The sequence below is a fragment of the Paramisgurnus dabryanus genome, chromosome 9 (assembly GCF_030506205.2).
Source record: "Paramisgurnus dabryanus chromosome 9, PD_genome_1.1, whole genome shotgun sequence".
Taxonomy (NCBI): Eukaryota; Metazoa; Chordata; class Actinopteri; order Cypriniformes; family Cobitidae; genus Paramisgurnus; species Paramisgurnus dabryanus.
In genome coordinates this window covers 23,824,023-23,847,997 of record NC_133345.1, presented here as the reverse complement: position 1 = coordinate 23,847,997, position 23,975 = coordinate 23,824,023, and the positions used below count along the sequence as shown (strand labels likewise).

The window sequence follows — 23,975 nt, the reverse complement described above, 5'->3', positions numbered from 1 at the left end:
CAGTCATCATGAGCTTCGAATAAATAATACAATTTATTCCAAATGCGCTATTGTAATATGATATAAGACTACGTTATCCATTTACACTAGTTCATAAAGTTTAACTATCCTGTTAGATTTTAGTCTAATCTGGTTGTGTTTACAAACACAGAGCACACAATACCGGAAGCTGCTAATGGTTACAGATGCCACTGCCGCTGTTCAAACCCTTCAGCGCCTCGCCGGAGTACGTCCACCAATCAGAGGGAAGTTTATTGAGCATGTATCGTACCCTGCTCCCATAGTAACAGCTGCCATGGTAATCACCAAGCTAAGGTGCTATCGGACAAACCTTGATAAGGACTACGGTTTTCACATACTTTATTAATTTCGCTTGTTTTATTTTAGTTTAGCTGTGGTTAAGTTAGCTATGTTGTTGGATAAGCGTTTAATTTGTCCTGTACGGATAAAAAATACCGATGGAGCGAGCCAGATTTCGATAAAGTAAAACATTTTTGTTACATTTTATTCTATCACGAAAGTAAACCAAACTTTTTTGAACCTTTCACCTGTTTGCTTTCACACCACCGTGCGTTAGTTTGTTTAAAATGGCAACATTAAATGCTCCGGTGTCTCACCATACGTATCAAAGTTCACGTGAGAAGATGTCATTGGAATTCAAAACAAAAGTGATGGCACCCCGAAATCCCAAGCTTGTTAAAAGGGAGGCAAACAATGTAAAGGTGAGCATCCAACGTTATCTATCTGTCTTTTGTGTCTTTTTATTGTGGTTAATAAATGTGTAAAAAATCTGTATGTTGTTTTTTGCAGCTGGTTCCATCTGTATTTGCTCAAGTAATGTCCCAGACTACAGAAGAGAGATTAGCAAACACTTTTGAGATGTATCCGCCCCGCATTTTGGAGGTCTTTGACATGACTGAGACTACATATCACAAGGTGGGACATAAGTAACATCACGCACATGTACACAAATTAATTAATTAATTTGTTTTTCTATAGGAATTGATTTCCAGTGTTGTCATGATCCTGGCTTTCTTGTTCAAAGTTTTCAGTCTAGAGTCATGACAGTCCCACATGTTTTGTGTTGGTGGCACATGGCTTTTGTGCTGTGTGTTTCCCTGGCTGGATCCGAAAACTTCGGCAGCTGACTTGTTGCCTCGCTGCCTCATGAGGCAATGACTTCAGAGGCATGAAGGCAGCTAAGAGAAAAGCTTTTGGACACACTTCAAAGGCAGTGTGTTTAAAATATAACAGAAAGCGCCTTTGGGAAAACTAATCACATATTTGAAAATTACAATACAAATTTATTGATAGAAATGCAATTTAAAGGTGTAAAAAGTGAAAATATACATTTATTTACACTAAATTTGTGTTCCATCCGCTTTCTTGGCCGCCATTTTATGTTTTCAAACTCGACCAGGCTCGACCAATCACATTCCCCATGCGGGCACATGCATAGAATTGTGGGACAAGATCTCAGGAGTCAGGAAGTTAACCTAACATTGGATTCGGACATGCCTTTCTGCCTTGGAATGCTGCCGCAGAAGGCAGCAATTTAGAGTTTTCGAACGCAGCCAATGTCAAGGAAACTTCCTTGGCAGGACTGGTCCTTCCAAGTCACTTCCTTCAGAGGCTAGGGAAGGCTCCTTTTAGCATTCCGAGAACACGTAAATGGAACAGGCTAGCAAGTGCACATCATTGCGTCATTACGTCAGTGAAAAGGTGTGCTTTAGGCGCTGCACGCACAGGATTGTTGGTGATTTGAGAGCGCGAAGGCTACACATATAGACCCTTTTACTGTTTGTACACAATGATGACATGGCAACGTATGCGTGCGCAGTCTGGCAATGGAAGTATGGCAAGAATCAGAAGTGAAGCAACACAGACAACTTTTTTAACACAGCTACCAGATCTGTGTACTATATTGAAGTGGACTGAGACATATATACATATATTAGTATATTATATTAGTGCAACCAAACGCAACAACCAGACATTTTGATGCTGGGAAAACGTTTTAATAAACTTTCTGAGTTGCTAACAAGTTAGAACCAATGGGTAATAACACCACCTCTGTTGCCAAAATGCGCGTGCAGGCTATCTGATCACGTGGGCTGTAAAAGGGTCTATGCATCCTTTCCTGTATATAGGATATACTCAGTCCTTGGTTGAAATTCCGAGGATCCTCGACATTGGAACATTCCTCTGACGGATGTGGATGACGTTACATCCTCGAAATTCTGGCTTCTGAGGGTCCTTCCTTGACATTGAGAAACACCTCCTGTCTCGTCTCCTGACCCCGGGCCCTTGTCTCCTCATTGCTATCTTATTTAATGCCCTTGTGTTTGCTGCCCTGTGCTGGTTTGTTTTGTATTATCATCAAGTCTGTAAGTCTAGTTGTATTTAAAGTCAATTTCCTGTCTAGTTGTATTTAAAGTTAAGTTCCTGTCTAGTTGTATTTAAAGTCAAGTTCATGTCTAGCTGTATTTAAAGTCAAGTTCCTGTCTAGTTATAGTTTGTCCCTGTCTAGTCTGTTCTTTTAGTTATCTAGTCTTTTGTTGCATGCTCCCTTGTGGGTTTTTGTTTTTCTCAGTTTGTCAAATAAACCTGTTTTGTGTTCATCTGAGTCTGCACCTGGCTTCGCTCCGTGTAATTCAAGACAAATGTAAGCAAGCATAATCTGCCAAGTAGTTGTAAATATGTTAAATAAAGTCATTATCACCCATCAAAGTTCACACAAAGTTTTTTTTTCCAATAACAGTGATACAACAGCATATTTATGTTATTTCAGATTTTTTACTGTCTGGACTAGATTAGTTTTTTTGGATGTGTCTTTAGACTATTTAATCAAATTTCCTCTTCAGGTTAGATTTTGACTGAACTATGTGGTTTTTCAAAGTTTTCTTCATTAGATTTGGATCAGGCCGTGTTCCAGCCATACCCGTCTGAGATTGTGTTTCAGAACTATACACCATTTGAGACATACAAGGTGCCTTTAGAGCTGCGAAACAGTGACAAGGTAACTTTTGTGCTTAACCTATGAAACAGGACTTATAACTCCACAACAACTGGTACATTGTGTTTTATAACTTTTGGATACATATGCCAGCAATATTTATTTAATTTGTGCATATTTATGTGTGGATACTAGCTCCCTAAGCAGCTGAGCCAGCATTCAAATCTCAAGCAAGTACAGAAATACAATGTTTGTTATAGATTTATTTGCCAGACAGGAACAATGCCATTTCCTTATACCCCCCAATGAAGCCGTGGACATTTCCAATTACAAGAATTTATGAAAACCTTTACAAATGTATACTTTCACCTTTTCACACAATAGAGATTAATGTTTTATTGTTTATGCACACCTTTTGTATGCACTTATAAGATTCTACATATCTATTGATATTTATGGAAAAAATATTAAAACACTAGTGAACAATCCTGTGAATACACGGTTGTCTTGGTAAAGAATTCATTGCTTGGAGTCCATGCCTTGCCGATTCACATTAATCAAAACTTAAGATCTGCTTCAGTATGATATACTGTATAAAAGACATTACAGGTTTTTATCTGTAGTGATCATATGCTTGAATGTTTTTGCTACCATCTGCAGGTTCCACGACTGGTAAAGGTCATTGAAGAAGACTCACTTTATTTTAAAGTTCTCCACCCACTAGATGTTAGTAAGAAAGTGGCCCCTGGCATGGCATCTACATTCACCATCTTATTCACTCCACAAGAGAGCAAGGTAACATCAAGCCTGCGTAACTCAATGATTTAAATGCTTTTTGCAGATATATTCTGGTGGTCCTCCTTTGTAAACAATGTTCAAAATCAGTTTTAACTTTTTTCTCAGTGTTTGAATTACATGTCATGGTTTAAGTTACTTCCTTCATTCAAAAATAAATGCAAAGACAACTGTGGTTGATGTTGAATTGTTTTTATTTGCATTTTGTTACTTCTAAAGTGTCAATTCTTGGATTTGTCCTGATCCTGTTCATTTTCTTAAAAAAGTGTTTGTAAACAGCAATTTCACCTGTATGTGGAAACTTAAATGACTTACAATGCTTTAATTATAATTTATAAATCGCCAGTGGCAGTATACTCACACATGGGCCATTTGCTTTTTCTGCAGTAGAAGGGAAAGAAATATTATGAATCAAGCAATTAAGCATAAAAGCGGCTACACAGCGATTTGAAAGGGTCATAGATCTCTGTCTCCCCTCGTAACGCTGAAAGTGAACATCAATGTCAAGCCTCATCCGAACGATCAAACTTGTCATTGAGTGCCAATGGAGGCTTAGTGTTTTACCACAGCCACTCTCTTGTCCATTAGTGGTTATTTTGCTGTCTGAAATGTGGCCTGCTAATATATTTAGGTTTGGCAAACATTAATGCATATTGTTGCATACCTTAATTCATGCCCAGGCAAAGACAAACAGAATTATTTCCTGTTCAGAACACTTTAAAAAAAGATACAAAAGTTGTCACTGGGACAGTACCTTCTTCAAAGGTCCTTATATGTATCTTTTTGGTACAGATATGTACCTTTGAGGAAGAAGTATGTACCTCTAAGGTACCAAGGGGTACCTTTCAGGTACCAATATGCTCCTTTAAAGTACAAATGTGTAATTTACTCTTCATATAAATTCATAAAAAAACTTAATTTTTTTGTTGAATCAACTCAAATTTACAAGTCATTTCAACTTACTATTATTTATCTTGACTAGAGATGAGTTGTTATAACTACATATGAGTTGTTATAACTTATAAAATATAGTTGAAAAAAGTCAACTTAATTTTATAAGTTGTAGCAACTCATCTCTTGGCAAAATAAATAATAGTAAGTTGATGACATGACATGTAAATCTGAGTTGATTCAACAAACAAATTAAGGCAGCAAAGTTTTTTTTTACACTGTACTTTTTTAAGAGGTACCGCCCCAGTTTTGTGTCTTCTTGTACTTATTTTCTGAATATAAGTGAATATAAGCAGCTTCTTGGAGATTATAAAGTAACTGTTTAGTAATTCCTGTGTTCTGGGCCAAGATAAGTTAGACTAATACAAAAAGCTGGTAATACCAAAGACCCATTTTGTAAATGTACAGTTATGTATTTTTTCTGAAGAGAGCTGAATAAAAAAAAATGTATATATCATCACTAAATCAGATGTTTGTATTTTAAGGATTACATCCACAGACTCATCTGCGTAACTGAACGTGAAAGGTTTGAGGTGCCAATTCGAGCAATTGGACCTCGTGCCATTTTGGATTTCCCGGATAGTCTGCACTTCCCAATCTGTCCGGTAAAGTGCTTGTCCCAGAAAACGTTGTTTGTGCGGAATATAGGAACATGTGAGGCTAAATTTCAACTTCGCACATGCAGGTAAGGAACCACAATAAATTTTTTCTAACAAATGATGATCCATGTGCAGAATTGCATTTTTCCTGGTGACAAGTCTCTATAATAGTTTCTGTTCCTTACAGCTCATTTTCTGTTGAGCCTTCAGTCGGCACACTTGATGTGGGTCAAAGCATGCAAGTTACTGTTCAGTTCTTGCCTAAAACCACAGGGGACCACAGCCAGGATTTGCTGCTGCACTACCATTCAGGTACTTAATGTTAATTGCATCACCACCAGATTTCCATACATCACTATGAAAACAGGCTCCTCCCTCAAACTCCTCTGCCACACAGACACTGACAGCAGCAATGCTGTATTTTACTATGACACATAGATGCTGATTTCTACACACACCCATATTCCTTCTACATCCATACTTTACTAATACAAATCTTTTCTCACAAAGCACACACATACAGTACTACACAGACAATAGTGGTAAAAAAAATTAAATAAATTGTTTTGATTTCCAGTAACAGGCTATTTTATGAACTCATATGTCAGTAATTTGCCAGCACAGCTGATCCTTTCTCACAGGTGATGTTTTGTAAAATACAATAGTTCATGTGTTGTATGGATTAAATCCTAATGCTGAAGCATTGTTGTTTTATCTGAATAAGCTATAGGTTTGAAATACACAAGATGAAGATAAGAGGTGTAAAATTAAAATTGTATGTAACAATAGTATGTGAGTAAAAGTGTGTGTTTGTTTACAAAAAGACACACAAGTCTTTGCATGAATTGTGTACTTTAACACGTAATTCAGAATTTGACTTTTGTGTGTGGTTGGTGCAGGTGCTGTCTCTGCCTGTCTCGCTGAATAAACACACAGGTCTGTTGAAGGCCATTGCCATTAACATTTTAATACTCGCTGTGCTCTAAAAATACTACACTGAGCCCATCGGGAGAGTATCATTTTTAATTTAGCGCCTTTTCCTGTCTCCTTCTCATTTATGTTTTACATGTAGTAGCTTTGCAGCATGTCTTCGTTGGTTAGGTTCTGGGGTTGGCAGAAACAACTCTATGTAGTCCCAACTGCCTTTCAGATAAACCCACAGGGTTGTCTTGGGTCTCTGCAGGTGCTTTGTTTATATTGTATAGGGAAAACAGTAAACCCTGCATTTTGTTATGCATTTTCTGAAGGTGCATGCATGAAGGTGCAATGCTTAATTTGGAGTCCCAGACTATATCAATATGTCTTATAGTGTTGAACAAAAAGAGGTCTGGATAAAAAAATCAAGGATGATTATAGTTTTATTCTTTGATCTGACGTTTATAGCTCAACAGTGGTTTTACAATCTCATTTCAGTGCCATCAGTGACCAGGCAATTTCCTGTAGGCTACAGTATGATGTGCCCAGTTAAGATCAAAGAGTTACTATTCATGTTACACATTGACAATAAACCAACCAATGCTTTGATATGGATTGGAATTCTGGACCGTTGTGACTGTCTGTGAATAATGCACTGCAAAGCTAAAGAGTAACAGAAGCCCTGTTCCTCTGAAACCATAATGTGTTTAATTACCACTATAGCTTAAAGGGACATGCCACTTTTTTGAAAATATGCTAATTTTCTAGCTCCCCTAGAGTTAAACATTTGATTCTTACCATTTTGAAATCCATTCAGCTGATTTCCGGGTCTGGCGCTAGCACTTTTAGCATAGCTTAGCACAATCCATTGTATCTGATTATACCATTAGCATCACGCTTAAAGAATAACCAAAGAGTTTCGATATTTTTCCTATTTAAAACTTGACTACTTCTCTAGTTACATTGTGTACTAAGACTGACAGAAAATTAAAAGCTGCGATTTTCTAGGCAGATATGGCTAGGAACTATACTCTCATTTCGGCGTAATAATCAGTGATTAGCGCCAGACCCGGAGATCAGCTGAATGGATTCCAAAACGGATGTTTAACTCTAGGGGAGTTGGAAAATGAGCATAGTTTCAAAAAAAAGTGGAATGTCCCTTTAAGTTAGTGGAGGCTCTCTATCTCTTCAAAGCCACGACCGTGGATGAGTTACGTAATCTGTCCTACATTTTAGAAGACTCTCAGCTGTTTTGCTTCATATCATCTGCTTTATCCAAGCTCCAGAGTTTGCCCATTGACTCTAAAGCATGCATAAGGGGCCAAAAAGCCCTGAACAGCAGCTGTGACAGTGGGGCAGAGGGAGTCCTATGCATTAATACACAGAGTATTTACAGTCAAAGCTGTGTATTTCAATGGACACTAAGGAATTCTTCATAGGCTTTCCCTCGAAAACAATTTCATGCATTTTCTTCAGACATTGGCATTGGATAGAAAATGTTTATTTTGAACATTAGTATGACAAATGCACTGTAGTTTGTTCCATGTGCAGATGCATATCTCATTTCTTATATTTCCCATTACAAACTGCAGTCTATCATATCATCCGTTGCATTTTGCCATTAACGGCGTTCACATAGGAACAAAATCTCATTATCGTGGCATTCAGAGCTAAGAGAGGCAGGGGAAGCTGAAAGCATCTATTTAAATGGTAACATTGAGGTGAGAGGAGTGAATACACACACATAACGGAGTTTATGAATAAAAACATATTTTTGAGCACGAAAGCAAAACAAACACTTCAGCGCTCTTGCACGGGTCGTGGGTCGCCTTTTCCATCTGTCTATATCAATCTCTCGCCGTTCCTCTCCCATTTAATAGCCCGTCTTCTGCTCAGACAGCATAACGCGATGCATACACAACACGTTGAGAAAATAAATAAGATAATTACTGCTGTATGTTGACTGAATCATCAAACCTGCATGGCATTTAAAAAGCAGCTGTGCTACAGTAAGAATTAAATGTATAAACTGGTGATACACTTCCAGAGAAATGCCACAGATTTTGATGATATTTTTTTGCTTTTATGCATCAGTGTATTCTACTTTTGAGATTACATAGATTTATAGCAGCTGCAAAACTGTTCATATGGTTTGTTGGAGTTTTACCATAAGAATTCATATAAAATATCTCCATATGAAGAGTTCAGATGCAAAACCCTCTAAGTCCATCTGATGTGTTTTCTTGTAAATTAGCATTTTTTTATGTCTCCAAATGGATTTTGCAAACAAATGGGGTGAGGTCGGAATTAAGCTGATTGGGAGTGAAATTATTTGATGAACTATTTCAAATGTTTTACTTTTATCTGGGAGGTCTAAATGTTGTTTCCTTATGACTGGCTTGTGGTCTGTCTTGTAATATACTGTAAAAAGGTTGCATTTCTCCTCAAGGATCTTTGCAGGTTTTTTAGAGTGCACTTAAAAGTGAGATGATGAAGACATCACACATGCACATGTATGCGCTGCAGCACTATGAAAGCTTTCCTCATTTTTTATACTTCTCCTCCCCCATGCGCTCCCCCTTGTGAACAGCTCCCACAATCGTTCAGCCTGCTGGCAGATATAGTGTCCCATCAAAGACATTTCCATCTCTCTCTCTTTTTCTCTTACAGCTCCATGCATGCATGTAGAGACAGAGGTTAAATGTCTCTGACTCATTTGTGAAAAGTGATATCTAGGCAGAATTAATCAGTTGAAGGAGAAAGAGGATGAAAGGGTAAGAGTGGTGTTGAGAGGGAAAAGAGAGAAAGCGCATCGCACTACCTGCACTACCTGTCTTCTCCTCCTATGGTATCATCTTCAAGATGTCATGATGGTCTCTAATATGTCCCTTATCCACTCGCTCTCTCGCTTTCTCTTTTCCTGTACAGCTTTTTTCTGTCTTTCCAAGCTTAAACATAAATGCTAATATTTTGTTTCAGGTAGATAAGATGATAAGATGTGCTGGAATTGCAATGGCTTTTTTTAAAAGGCACAGCAGCCGTTTTCCTGGAAAATATATGCTTGCAAAACTGAGCAGCCTATGTAGAGACAATGCTCCAAACTCTTATTTGCTATTGTGCAACAAAAGAAATGGTTTTGCAAACCATCATTTATGTAATGTTTATGTTAATTGAGTATTAGGGTTTGGGATAAGGGCATTTTGAAACCTCATGTGGATGATATTTTCTACAACATTTACAGTAGACATTGTCATTGTACTATAAGACATCAATATAAAAAAACAGGTGAGGAGTTACTATTTGTGATACACCTGATACAATGCAGGTCTCGATGGGACGGGGTTGATGATGTCTTAACAATCGCAAAGGCCTCTGGTGACTTTTCTGTTTGTATCCAAGACCAAGGGTCCCTGCAGAATCAAGTCATCAGAGAAAAGCATATGCTGAGAAAAATAAGAGTATTCTCTCTAGAATATTTGCAAGAGTTGCAAACATTGGATGCACACACAGATTATATATGTGTGCACATATACTGTATGTGCACACACGCATATGTATGTCAAGTAAATGGCATGTGCAGTCATGCTGTGAATGGTTCTGAATCAGTTGAAATTTGTTTTTCTGCAGTATTCATCTGGTTAAGATTTTTGATATATATTTGTTAACTTTGACTTCTCAGCAGGTTTGCATTTATATCCACCAGTTATGTGTTTGTCAGTTTTAAAGGCATACATATGTTTGCACGAGTGCATGTATTCAGAGCAGAAGTTACATAATCAGTATTGGTTTATGCTATTTATATATTCCAAATGATTGTTTTAACTTTTATATGTCTGTTTTTGTGTTTTGTTTGGGTGCGTGAGTAAGACAAATAGACAGGGTGGGGTTGTAATAGTTCACTAAGCATGAAGCTCCTGCTTTGAATGTAGCCAAACTAGCAAAACAAATAAAATGTAGGTAAAATGGACATATGCCTCCTGCAGTGCTGTATTGGACTCTTGTTTTGAATTTTACCTGTGTTGTGTTCGATGCTGGTTGGACAGTCTGAGATCATGTAAACTTTGTTTCATTGGGGATCTCTCGTCCTGAAGGGCCATTAGGTTCACAATCATGGCACAACAGCACCACCATGGTAACAAACAAAGAACACATCTCCATTTGTTTGCATAGCACCACTACCATAGTGACTCACAGTTCCAACTTTTATTTGTCAAATTGTGTATTTTATTATTGCTAAGTGATGACAGTGTCTCTGTATTTTTTCCATTTAAATTTCCACTTGAATTTTCTCTGAATTTTGATTTTATTAACATTGACAATTAAAGCTCTATAATGTTAAAAATACCACAATCTTAAATATTTTACTAAGAACAATTGAAGCATTCAGATGCAAAACCCTTTAATTGCGTCTGACATGTTTTCTTGAAAATTAGCATTTTTTTATCAGGCTCTAAAGTTTAGGTTTTAGAAATGTCACTTTAATGGCAATGAGAAGGTTAGTCATTTACAAACAGATATTGAAATGCCTTTTTTCACAAATGTCATATTAGTTGTTTCATTTTTACAGTATTGCACTGAAAAAAATTATTAATTCAATTTACTCAATTTTTTAAAGTAAGTTTGTGTAATCAATTTATTTTAGCTACATTTAAACAAAAGTTTTTTGTTTTGTTTTGCCCTTTTAATTTTTTTTTTATTTAAATGTAGCTTAAATAAATTGATTGCAACCACTTACCTTAAAAAAAGTGAGTAAATTGAATGAATCATTTTTTTCAGTGTGACTGTCTTTGCCTGCAAAACCCTTTAAAAGGGACACTCATTTTCCAGCTCCCCTATAGTTAAACTTTTAATTTTTACCTTTTTGGAATCCATACAGCCGATCTCCGGGTCTGGCTTTCAAGTTTACTCTACATCATGTACTAAGACCGACAGAAAATTAAAATTTGCGAATTTCTACGCAGATATAGCTAGGATATTACGCAGTGCCCGAAAATAGCCCCCTTAGTAACTTTCAATGGCAGGGGACTATTTTTGGGCACTGCGTAATATCATTGCGCCTCCTGCAGCCATGTTACGGCAGCAAAGTCTTTGCGGCAGAATGAGAGTATAGTTCCTTGCCATATCTTCCTAGATAATCGCAACTTTAAATTTTCTGTCTGTCTTAGTACACGATGTAACTACAGAAGAGTCAAGTTTTAAATAGGAAAAATATTAAAACTCTTTGGTTATTTTTGAGCGCGATGCTAATGGTCTAATCAGATTCAATGGATTGTGCTAAGCTATGCTAAAAGTGGTACCACCAGACCCGGAGATAGGCAAAAATCAAATGTTTAACTCTAGGGGAGCTGAAAAATTTGTTTATTTTTCAAAATATGCATGCAAGGTTTTTTGGCAAAATCTAAAAAAAGTCTCCAGTCACTCTTCACTGTCATTTCTGAATAAAGGCAAAGGGTCAAAAATTAGGTCAGTGTCCAAACATATTAGGTAAAACCTCCTTTAACCTTGAAAAAAAACTCTTGGACAATTTGCTGGACAATTGAAATTCATCCTTCATGTCTTAGAGGAGTTTGCGGAAAATACGCTGTGCTGTTAAACGTATTCAGCCAACAAACCATTTCTGAATGGTCTGATTAAGCTAATGATGCCAGGATTAAGCGGATTTGAATAATGTGTACAGAGAGCCTTTGGTCAATATCATTATCTCATTTTTGACGGAGGGGATGTTAAGCTGCTTTTGTATCTGAGCTCTTCAATTGTTAGAATATTGCCAGTTAACATCTTATTAGCCAGTTATGTCTTAACAACAAATTATTTTCATATGTATACCTGTACATGTGTAAATCGATCTTTATGCCCAATATATTTCAGGAGAGGACATCCAAATCAGCCTATATGGAGAGTCAACGGATATAAATGTAGGATTGGACCGAAACTCTGTTGTAGTGGAGAACACCTACATTACCTTGGCTAACTACCAGACAGTGGCAATAATAAACAAGAGTGATTCCATTGTGCATTACCAGTGGAAGAACTTTGCCACGGAGGATGAGGAAGAACAAGACAAATTAAGGTTTGGCTTGTTTGACTTCCATCAGGTCCTTTCATTTTATTTGTTAAAGTAAAGTATACAGTTAAGTTAAAATTTCCTTTTAAAAAAGTGAACTTGTAGACATGAAGGTCTGTTTCAGCATGTTCTCTGTCTTTACCACTATCTCTTTGTCTTTTTCTTTCCTGTAGGCTTTCTTCAGAGCTTAACCCAAAAAAGTACAATGAGATGGAACAGTTTCTGACAGAATGCGCTGATCCCTCTCTGCAGGCTTGTCTTTCGCTCTTTTCTCAGAGCCTCCAGGAGCGTTTGGTGCAGACCCAGCAGCAGCTTTCGGCTTTAGATGGCCAGCACATCGTCATGAGGCCCCTGGTGTGTTTCTCACTGCAAGACACATGAAAAGCTTCAACGTTTCAGTATTTTGTTTACCACAAGGCAACATTACATAACCGGCAATTAAATTCGACACTCAGGATGTCCTCATACTGTATAACCATATGCCTAAACATATGGTGCAAAGCAAACTTAGACATCACTCCACTAAGCCAAGCAATTTAAAAGATACAGAGTTTCTAATTAGCTGTACGTCTTTGTTATGTGAGTGAGAGTGAAAAATCATGTACCAGACTCTTATGAATGGGCAGTGTTTTAATTTCATATTTGTTCAATAAGTCAAAAATTTATCTTTATTCATTATTTAGTACTGAAATAAATGTGACTGACCACTAATGTTCTGTCCAGCTAAATCAGTTTTCTCATTTTTGGTTGAATTCTGTGTCAGTTTAATATTTAATTACTAATAACCAGTGCAAATCCTTTCATTTAAGCCCCATTTTGTTTATCTAGTGTTCGTATTATATGTCTGCAACAGTGCCAGTGGATTATGACTGATCGGCATCTATTGTTTATTTACCTTACCCAGCTCAGCACTTTTCCACATGGCCAGTCACTTGCCCTTCGAATGACACATGCAACAGTGTTAAATTCTGCCACCTCACTGTCAGATTTTAATGTGTACGGAGGTGCAGCTTATTGCATTTCTGCTTATTATTTCCTTTTGTATTCATTTTTAGCTTTATTATTAATTTGTACAGCTCTTATGGACATTGCTTGCTGCTCTGGCTTACCCATGTACCTAGGGTAAGGGGAGCACAGATCGCAGACCAGGTTTTTTCAGGTTTAGCTGGGACAAAACAGAGACAGAGCAAAAATAACATTAATGTTAGCACTTGTTTACCTGGAGTAGAGCTTGATCACACATGCCCTGCCAACTGTGACCTGCAGGTGAAGGAGTACCAGCTGGTGACATCAACATGCTGTTTGGTCACTTGTGATTCGCTTTTCTCCAGAGTAATTGGGAGTCCTGCCCCCCCAGGGCAGCCTAATTGTCAGTGCCTTCCTGAAGAGTTATGGGAGATCTCAGTAACTCCCCAGTTTATGGGTTTTAGCACATGGGATCACCTGTTTTAACAGCTTTGGTTGTTAGACTTGCACTAGTTTGTATGTGTCTTTGCTTCGGTGAGAAGCCTGTGAGAGTACACATGTATGCATGCATGCATGCAGAGAAATTGTGGTCACTTATTACTCCTCTTAGGAATTTTGGTTTTACCACGAGTTACTATGGATGATTTTGCTATTATTTGTCATAGTATGCGTGTATACGTTTAAGTTACACCATCACGAAAGCAATCGTGATTTATTTATACTTATACATTTTGCAGATGCTTTTATCTGAAGTTGATTAAAATTGAATTTAATCTATACATTTTAAGAGATAGGATAAGACTTGTGAGACAGTGGTGCCCAGCTTTTTTGTGTAGAAACCATTTTTTCTGGTGTTAAATTAATGCATGTGGGATAGCTACAAGTGTAGTATTGTTTAGAAGACATATACATTTATTTCTGGTACCTGAGATACAATTATAGACTTTAATGTGTTGTTCACAGGAAGGAGAAATCTGGCCCAACACCACTGCAGAGGTGACCATCATCTTCAGACCCCAGGAAGCCAAAATCTACCAGCAGACTATATACTGTGAAATCACTGGTACTTAAAACCATAAAATCATCACAAAATAATGTGTTAAATGATGAACTTTTTCTACTATATGCATGCACAATGGTATTGTTTTCTAACAACATACATTACATTTGCATGTGGGGCTGTGGCCCATCTGCATGGTTTGCATTTATTTGCATGTTGACTAAGGTCCGTCAATATTTTGTTTTTTTGGATTAGCAGTGACCTAAAAGAAAGAGTGTTGATAATGTGACCAGTGAAATTTCACAGCCGGTTTCATTGTGCTAACCTTTCCTTCATTTGCAGAGTATTTGTAATTTGCTTTGTGTTTTCTCATTTGAATGCTCTTCATGTTCTCAGGTCGGGAATCTCGGCTGCCACTCCTTATACAGGGAGAGGGTATAGGTCCAAAACTGCAGTTCAGCTTTAACTTGCTAGACATGGGAAACATTGTAATTGGCTCCAAACAGAGCTATAAGGTACCATTGGGTTTAAGCTTAACATTGTAAATGATCCAAGTTCAATTTGTCCCCTTGTCAACCCTTGTGCACAGCCTTAAAATCAGGACATTTTATGATTACCTCCTCCAGTCATTACACAAAATAAAAGCATCTATTTCTAGTGGGAGAGGAAATATTGATGAATCTCTTCAAAAGATTGATTTACTGTGAAAGCATGCAGAAACTGACATCAAAATTTAATCTTATTTTGCTGACAATCTGCCAAGTGTAGCATAGCAGCATTTTAAATTAAATAATAAAAGCCTCTTAATATTACAGAGTCTTGAAATAGACCAATGTTTGGCTGAGTTCAATCACATTCTGTGTTGAATTATGCAAACAGCATGTCTTATCAATTCTGTTTGTTATTTGAGCTTTTGTGTGATCTGGAATAAAATTGTCCTGGAAGTGTTGTATTGTTTAAATCTGGCCCTGCTGCCCTTCCTATTAAGGTAGTTTCCCAGGGTGTAATTAAACATTGATCTTAGTGGTAAAAAAATGAAATGATTTAACTATATACCACATAATTATATACAGTTAAACCCAAAATCATGATTTAGAATCATGACATGCATATAAATAGCACGCAGTGTAAAGGTCGTGCAATACGTACGTCAAATTCCAATTTTGCGTGCATATGATACACCAGTCCTTCCTGCTCACTTACTACGGCACATCTTTTTGTGCTGTTTTATGTATTGGTTTTTAAATTTTTCTTGTATTTTCCATTCCAAGCATTAAAAATAGACAATAACACACAATAATAACTCTGTACCTATATATTAAATAAGGGTGTCATGTTTTCGAAATCGATCGAAATTAAGTCACAACCTCGAACTTCGAATAAAAAAATGGAATCGTCGATGCTGCCACGCCCCCCATGTCACATCCGCTCTGCTTGCCAAGCGGGAAAAAACACATGTTGAGTGCTGCGAGTCAACATCATCTAACTTCGCTAGCTACAGCAAGTTAAAAGATAGCATGGTAGATGCAGGAGACACCACGCAAGCTGCTCTTCACATGGAAAACAAAAAAACAGCAAGCGCACATGCACAGCAGAGTGACGTCTGTGACAGGACCATTAGTTTCTCTGTACTGAGATCCGTTTAAGTTTCACAACAACTTATTATTTGGGTACAGTCGTACAGTCTTTTATTGTTGTTTTTAATGTTCATCTGTCAGGAAGTTTCGTTTTATCAGGTATGTGCATGTACCATATTTTTCAACTGGCAGTACGACTTACATGTCAGGGCATCTCCTGGTTCAAGGTCAGATATTATATTTCATAAAAGTCTAGTCTAAAAATGGCATAGCAACCTGTTCTTTCAAAAAAACCTACAAATCCAGAATCGAATCTTGACCTTAGAATCGAAAATGTAATCGAATCGAGGATTTGAAGAATCGTGACACCCCTAATATTAAATAACATCCTAATGCAAATCCCAAATCTAACCCCAAACACTGCGACAATGGTTTAAAAAAGAACGGAGAAACCAATACATAAAAGGATGCGAAAAGATGCGTCATTACGCTGTTACCTGTAAATTTAAATCATGTTTTTTATTAAGTACTCGGTAACGGTATCGGCAAGTACTGAATGCAAGTACTCGTACTCGTATTCCAAAAAAGTGGTATCGGTGCATCCCTAAGGGCTAGCATCGCTAATCATAGCTTACAAGTCACGAATCGCGCAGATATTGTAAACATGCCGACAGCAACTGAGCGAAGAGAAGAACTAGGCTCGTGCATGCTCTTTCTCTCGTGCACACGTTTAATAGGCATTTCCTCTCTGGAGCAGGTAGAGTGTTGCGCATGTGCATTTTTTTTAAGTGGAAGGGCGTTTCTTTTTTAAAATTTGGGCAAATCTTCCGCTATACCTTTAAATGAACAGGAACAACTGGCGTTTCATATGAACACAAAAATTTTATATATGTATATTGCATGACTTTTTACACTGCATGCTATTTGTACACACTTCTTGAGAATGGGTTGATCCTGTACATTACTTAATTGAATAAAAATCTTTTTTTTTTCATGTGTTTCAGCTGCTTTTAAACAACAAGGGGCTGATAAAGGGAGCATACAGATTAATACAGCCTTGTACTGTGTTGGGTCTTTGCTTTTCCTTCAATCCCTCTGAGGGTGTGATCCCACCCGGGGCCTGCCAGACACTGGAGGTCAACTTTTCCTCTGACAAACTTGGACTTTTTTTCGAGGAGTTACAATTCAGTGTGGAAGGTAACCCTGAGCCAGTCACCGTCACCTTCAGGTAAACCTCACAGCTTTCAACTCTCCATAAAAATGGCTTTGTCCACTTAGAGATTTTGTTTTACTTAACAGCCATTGAAGCATTCAGCCCGTTTTGCCACATTTATTATCATTCACATTATACTAAAAAAGAATTAGCTGATAAAACAAAAGTACTGCTTGCGCTAAACCAGTGTTGTGCTTTAATCCAAATACATGCAAAAAATGCAAAGAATGACCTATATCAACAGAACCCATCATGATCATTACCAAACAGCATCAATGATTGTCCTTCACTCTTTGTTGTTTTAATCATTAAGCTTGTGGCAGATTAAATGAATCTTTAAAATGCTGAAGCTTAATTAAATAAGTGAAGCAGAACTCGTTCAAACACACCAGCACAAGCCACTTCCAGTTTGATTAAGATGGATCGGTATTAAAAGTGCTGAACATAGAGATTCCAAAACTACCACACTGCATTGTCATCTAAAAACAATGGTACTCATTTCCCGTTCCACTGGATACCTTAACGGACATTTCAGTTTTGAATGATTACTTTTCATGCAACATTTTCTTTGGCCTTCGAGTATCTTTGTAAAAGTTTCTGCTTGCAGGGGGTGCTTAATTGGGCCTACGTTCCACTTCAATGTTCCAGAACTCAACTTTGGGGAAGTGTCCTTTGGTAAATGAACTTGCACTTGCTTCATCAATCAGGATGATTCTCATTGATTAATGGTTGCTTTGCATATTCGTTATGTATTCAGTAATCTTCTCTCGCTGACCCAAGGCTTTCCACAAACGCTGACATGTTGCCTTAGCAACACTTCAATGGTGCCCATGAGCTTTGGGCTACGGATCCCTGGAGACGGCACAGGACAGCGCAGTACTACCAGCGTGGATCAGGTCGCTCATCTGGACAGAAGTGAATGGGCACCGGGGGACAAAACGGAAAGGAAGCCAAAAGAATTTACCTTATCATTCACCACAGGAACTGTTCGTTCTCTGGGTGAGATTGACATCCAGGTATGTTCGCTTTCTTATGATTCTACGCCGAGCCGTCAACACATTATCTCATCGACTAAGTGATTTGAATTGATTTTCCTATGCAAAAGAATGAATGGCCCCTTGAGGCGATTCTCTCTTTTCAAACATCAAAGGAAGGAAACTTTTGTTTCTGAAACATAATTTCAGAGCAGACCTGTAATACCCAATAAGAATCAGATAGCTCAGATGTTTAAAAAAAGAGCCCCTGTATTTCATTAATAGAAAATGGGAAGCGGAATATATTGGAAAATGTGATAAATGAGAATCGCGGCTCCTGTCTCTCTCTCTCTCTCTCTCTCTCTGTGGGGCTGTGATTATCTCGCCCATACTTCTTTCACTGGTTGCCAGGTACCTTGCGTACCTGTCATGTGCTGGTCTTTTCCCATCAATGGGAGCTGTCAGCATTTCGGAGGGCCTAATCTGTGGATGTGTCCAGCTGTCTTTATGCTTCCTGTGGATGTGGGTGTCTCCTGTCAATGTGCAAATGTGCATCTCCCGCTCGGTGACACTACTGCTGCTCGCCATGCTCTAATGAGGCCTCAGCACAAGAATACATATTAGGGATTTGTGGTTATTTGTATTAGTAAAAAGTGACAATATTCCCAGATGCATTGCACAGCTGGCTCGCAGCCTAGCAGACATGTTAATATTACAGTGAAACAGCACCTGGAGGGTGCTTTGCTGTTTCTCTCAGGCAGCTACGTACAGTACTTTTCTCTTTGACAGTTGTCTGTGATCCCATATGTGCACTAAATACACTGCTGAGAGAGGATTATTGTTTTCTGAACAGTTTGAAATGATGATTTGTAACAGGCTACATATAGGCAAACAGCTGTGAAGTCTCTTTATAATATTAAAATAGTGGTATTGAAACAACGATATAGACATTTCTGCTGTTATGTGAAGTGTATCAGAGTTGAAAAATGTTTTTTGTTATGCGTTGCAGTTAACCTTATGCTCCAACACTGTGCAAGACTACAATCTAGCTTTAGTGCTGGATGTTCAGGGTGTCGGGGAGGAGGTTTTGGCTCTCCCAATCAAAGCCAGGTAGAGTATACGTTTTCATGGGGAAGATTAAACAGTTTTTCTGGTCTCCAGATGATAAACTTATCTGTGAATCTCCCTGTAGATGTACTGTGCCCGATGTGATCCTTGAGAACCCGGATCTTCAGTTCCAGCATGTTTTCTTGGGTCATCCCTATGAGCAATCAGTTAAACTTATCAACAATACTGACCTCCCTGCATGTTATGGACTTCTGCCACAGGTAATTCTGCCAATTAGGGATTAATTGGAAGTCATGGAAGTAACGTTTTTTACTATAGTATAAGTAAGTTATGTGTTCATGCCACCTCTTATTATCATCCATTCATTAGTAAATTAGGTTAGGAATCACTTCATAATTTTGACACATTGATGGTGTATCATACAAAACAGTGGCGTTTTGCTTTAAACATACTCTTACTGTGGGTTTACACCAGATGCGAGTTCAACGATTTGCGCGAGTAGATTACATAAAAAGTCAATGCAAAGACGCGATCAGACTTGTCCTCGCGTGGGGAGATGGGAATGACACGATGTGGCCGGCGCGTTTGCCGTGAAAACACGCGCTATTCGCCTCAAACGCATTTTCGCCCAAGTTGAAAATATTCAACTTGAGCGAAAAATTCGCATGACACGAAGTTAAATCCCGCAAGTGATCTAGAGCGAGCAACGCGATGCAATTGCACGCTTCGCGTTTGGGGTAAACCCACGGTTATACTCTAAATTGTTGGACAGCAATAACATATAACAGTATAACAAACCCTACTGCTAACCAAATAAAAGTCTGTTACAAGTCTATAGCTGTAGGTCTGATTGGACATTAAAGGATATCTTTCTGGAAAACATTATTGTATGTGTTTTTATGTTTGATGGAATCATAGAAATGTGCATGGTTCCTTTTTCTCCATCCAGCCGCATGAGGAGAATCCCCATCTTCTTTATTCCAGTGCCCATCCGCGAGGGGTCATTCAGCCCCACAGTACCGAGCAGATTCCATTAGTTCTTCAGGCCAAGAGAGTGGGCACCATGCAGCAAGCAGCTCACATCGCAATACTAGGTCATCAAGATCCACCACTGGTAAGTATGTATGTACAAGGGTGTATGACTAGAAGTGCATTGTGATATTAGTCTTTACAGTAGTCGACATCAGCAGCTTCCTTTCTGTTTGGATATCATCCTTCGTCATCTGACGTTGACATAAAATCTGCAAAAAGTGAATCTTTTCTTATTTACAGTACATTCCCTTACAGAAAAACCACATGAATTTCACATGTTTTTCACATGTGATCACATGTGAACCACACCAATTTCACATGTAAAAAAACACGTGATCACATGTGAAATGTGTGTTTTTGGAAAATTTTGGGTGAAACACATGTGAATCCCATGTGAAACACATGTGAATCCCATGTGAAACACATTTTTTACATGTGGACAACATGTCACCACATGTGCCACATGTGATCCACTGATTTCACATGTTATCACATGGGATTCACATGTGTTTCACATGTGATTCACACAAAAATTTTCCAAAAACACACATTTCACATGTGAATTTGCACATGTGAAATTTGTGTGACTTTTCTGTAAGGGTTGCTTTCTTTCAGGAACAGGTGGACAGAACCCAAGCGCAGACAATTCGGGGATAACAAGGAACACTTTATTGACAGGACAAAACACAGAAAATAAAACCCACAATGGGGGCAAACAACATTAAACAACATACTCTGACACTAGATAGTAGTGATGTTACATGATGTTACATTTAAGCGGAGCTTGTGTCGAGCAAAGGTGGGCGTGCCAGATGAAGCATCGATTCGGAGCTTGTGTTGTTAACGTAGAAATCACGTGACCAATGACAAACGAAGTTTCACTTTCTGTTCAGTCACATGCGCGCTTCGCTTTGCGTGTCAGAACGTTCGAACCCCAGAGGTTTTTTAGCAATTATTTGTATTATTCACATTTTAGTCCCACATAATACCGAATAGATAGTATTGTATCTGTACATATACTTGTGCGTGTGAACATTATTCAATAAAATACAGCATTGAATCGTATGAATATTAACTCTTATTAATTAATACTGACATTTTTGCCACACTTGAATGAGGAAATACATTTATTATATTGACCATTCACACACATGTTGTCTAAGCTTTATTTGTACACATAATATTAATATTCATCTGAATTTCATCAGCTTGTTGCTTCAATGACGGAGCTTCTTCCAGAAGCGACTGCTATAGGTTTTATTAACCAAAAGATGGGGCTGTTTTCGACCCCCTCGTTGAGGCTTCGAATCATGGTTCGAAACAGTAAGGGAAGTATCGGTGCTTGATTCGATGCTTCATTTCCCCATCACTACTAGATAGACTTAACACTAAACTAGACTATACTGTACTTGACGAAATACTAGACTTGATTAAACTTTCTACAAACAGGGAGAGTACAAAACGAACAAGCACAGGATAGCAAACATATAAGGGAGCAAATCAAGAGGGCAACAGGTGACAATGATCAAACAATAACAAGGATAATTAACGAGGAGAGCAGGGGGCGTGGTTAGAGACGAGACAGATAAAGCACATGGCCTAATAAACAAGGTCACGCGCCTTCACACAAAACATGGTACTGTCAGAACCCTGTCACAATAAACTAGAAACTAATACAAGATAGGATCCTGACAGCTTTCTCTCCGTGTTACTGGTTAACAGATATGTGGTTTCTGTTTTAGTCCATTGCCAAGTTTTACTGTTTTTTTGTTACAACACCAAATCGGATTTTATGACATTTGCCGAAACTTCAGTTCATCCCTAGATAACACCATATGCCACTTTCTGCTTTCCATAGGAGCTTCTGCTGTCCTGTGTTGGCCAGGGTCCTTTGGTCTCCATCAGTGCTGCCAAGTTGAACTTTGGCTGCATTCCGGTACTGACTGATGTCCTTAAAACTTTACAGCTGTCAAACAACTCTCCAATCCCAGCCAGATTTCTTGCTCAAATGGTGGGTTTTGATGTGACAGAAGGGATCTCTTGTTTGCTTTTACAAAGAATTTCAGTATTGTTTCCCTAGACATTATAAAGCCATTTTCCTTACCTGATCTGCATGTACTTATTGCACTCTACTAGTAATTAATTTCTAAAAGTAATGCTTTTTCATATAAATATTCATTTAGCTGACTGATTGATAACTGTGTTGATAAATGACTGGGTCACACTTTATATAAGGTGACCTTAACTACTATGTACTTGGCCATTTGGTACAATTAGCATGTTGGTGAATTGTAATTACATTTAATGTACTGGCACAAATGTGTAGTTACACTGTTACTGTTCAACTAAACCATAACCCAACCCTTACCCCAAAACCTAACCATAATCATGCCCTTACTCCAAAACTTAACCATGTCTCAAACTCATTAGCAGTAAAAAGGGTACATTTCCATAACAACATGTAGTATCACAGTAAATCTATAGTCTTGCCGTTATTTAATGTAATACTACATACTGTAGTAGTTAAGGCCACTTATTACACAGCACTCTAAAATGCTTGATTGTGATTGGCCAATGCGACATTCCAAAGTTTGTTATTCCGAGATAACAATCGCCTGAAACTAATAACACACAATAACCAGGATTCTGCAAATCATTTTGACAGGTAAAGTTTAATATTACACAAAAATTAAATATAAATATCTCTACTAACAACATATATGACATTATATTTACATATGATTAAACCAAATGGTGTCTTTGTGACATTTGTACGTCTTGTCTTATCTTAAAACTGAAAGTAAACAGGTTTTCCTTGCGGAAGGGGCTTATTTCTGTGATAACAACATGCTGCCTATACATTATCCCTTATCTAATATAAGTGTGAACAAAGACTGCTGAGGTTATATATAAGGAAAACAAACTGTGCTGCCACCATGTCTCAGAGATGTGGCCATAAAGTGCAAATCTTTTTCTTAATGTGTCTTATATCATGGTCCTTACGACTCACAAATGTTTTCTTAGGTAGGACCGCAATGGCCCCTTTTCAAAAAGTACACTTTTGTAGCTAAACGGTGCATATTGGCACCTCAAAGGTACACATTGGGACCATAAAGGTACATACTGGTACCTCAAATGGTAGTACCTTTTGAAAAAGTACAATCCCATTGACAACTTTTGTCCATTTTTTTCTGAAAGTGTACAAACTGTGGGCTCTATTTTAACGATCTGAAACGCAAGTGCGAAGCGCAACGCGCAAGTGAGTTTGTGGGCGGATCTTGGGCGCTGTTGCTATTTTCCCGGCGTGAGAAATAACTCTTGCGCCGGGCGCAAATCAATAAGGGGTTGGTCTGAAGTAGGTTCATTATTCATAGGTGTGGTTTGGGCGTAACGTCAAATAAACCAATCAGAACGCTAGCCAACATTCCCTTTAAACGCAAGGGCGCAAGTTCCGTGGCGGGTTGGTATTATTATGACGGATTTACCAGGCGCACGCCAGGAGCGGTTCACAGCCGAGGAGACCGACGTCCTTGTACGGGGGAATCCCACGCTTGCCAGCATAAATCGGGCACACCGTGTAACGGGAGGTGGATCTGCCTCAGGACCTGACGCCAGCAGAGGACATCGCTGCGTCCACCCTCACCGCTGAAAGGGTTTTGGGGCTTTGAAATCGGACCCAAGAAACGCAAGCAAGGTCCAACCCCAAAGTACTCTTACAAATCAAGTTCATATACATTAAGGTTTCTTATGAAAACATTTTAACTATTATTTACATAAAATAAACGTAATACAGCCACACAACAAAGTTATGAAAATATTTTAATCGTTATTTGCATGAGAATAAATAAAAACTATCACCACAATG

At 38.2% G+C, this 23,975-nt stretch overlaps 1 protein-coding gene across 1 annotated transcript in view; it reads left to right on the top strand.

Moving 5' to 3' along the window:
* Positions 1-321: 321 nt before the first annotated feature.
* Positions 322-23,975, top strand: part of hydin (HYDIN axonemal central pair apparatus protein) — an 85,722-nt gene continuing 62,068 nt past the window's right edge. The window contains exons 1-17 of the mRNA XM_073815748.1: positions 322-722; positions 811-936; positions 2,900-3,019; positions 3,617-3,751; positions 5,188-5,387; positions 5,489-5,613; positions 12,085-12,286; positions 12,454-12,634; positions 14,210-14,309; positions 14,643-14,761; positions 16,828-17,051; positions 17,644-17,711; positions 17,817-18,052; positions 19,020-19,120; positions 19,203-19,338; positions 20,028-20,192; positions 21,969-22,121. Of these exons, the coding sequence (XP_073671849.1) occupies positions 588-722; positions 811-936; positions 2,900-3,019; positions 3,617-3,751; positions 5,188-5,387; positions 5,489-5,613; positions 12,085-12,286; positions 12,454-12,634; positions 14,210-14,309; positions 14,643-14,761; positions 16,828-17,051; positions 17,644-17,711; positions 17,817-18,052; positions 19,020-19,120; positions 19,203-19,338; positions 20,028-20,192; positions 21,969-22,121 (2,526 nt within the window). The 5' untranslated portion in view covers positions 322-587. The remainder of the gene's footprint in view (positions 723-810; positions 937-2,899; positions 3,020-3,616; positions 3,752-5,187; positions 5,388-5,488; positions 5,614-12,084; positions 12,287-12,453; positions 12,635-14,209; positions 14,310-14,642; positions 14,762-16,827; positions 17,052-17,643; positions 17,712-17,816; positions 18,053-19,019; positions 19,121-19,202; positions 19,339-20,027; positions 20,193-21,968; positions 22,122-23,975) is intronic.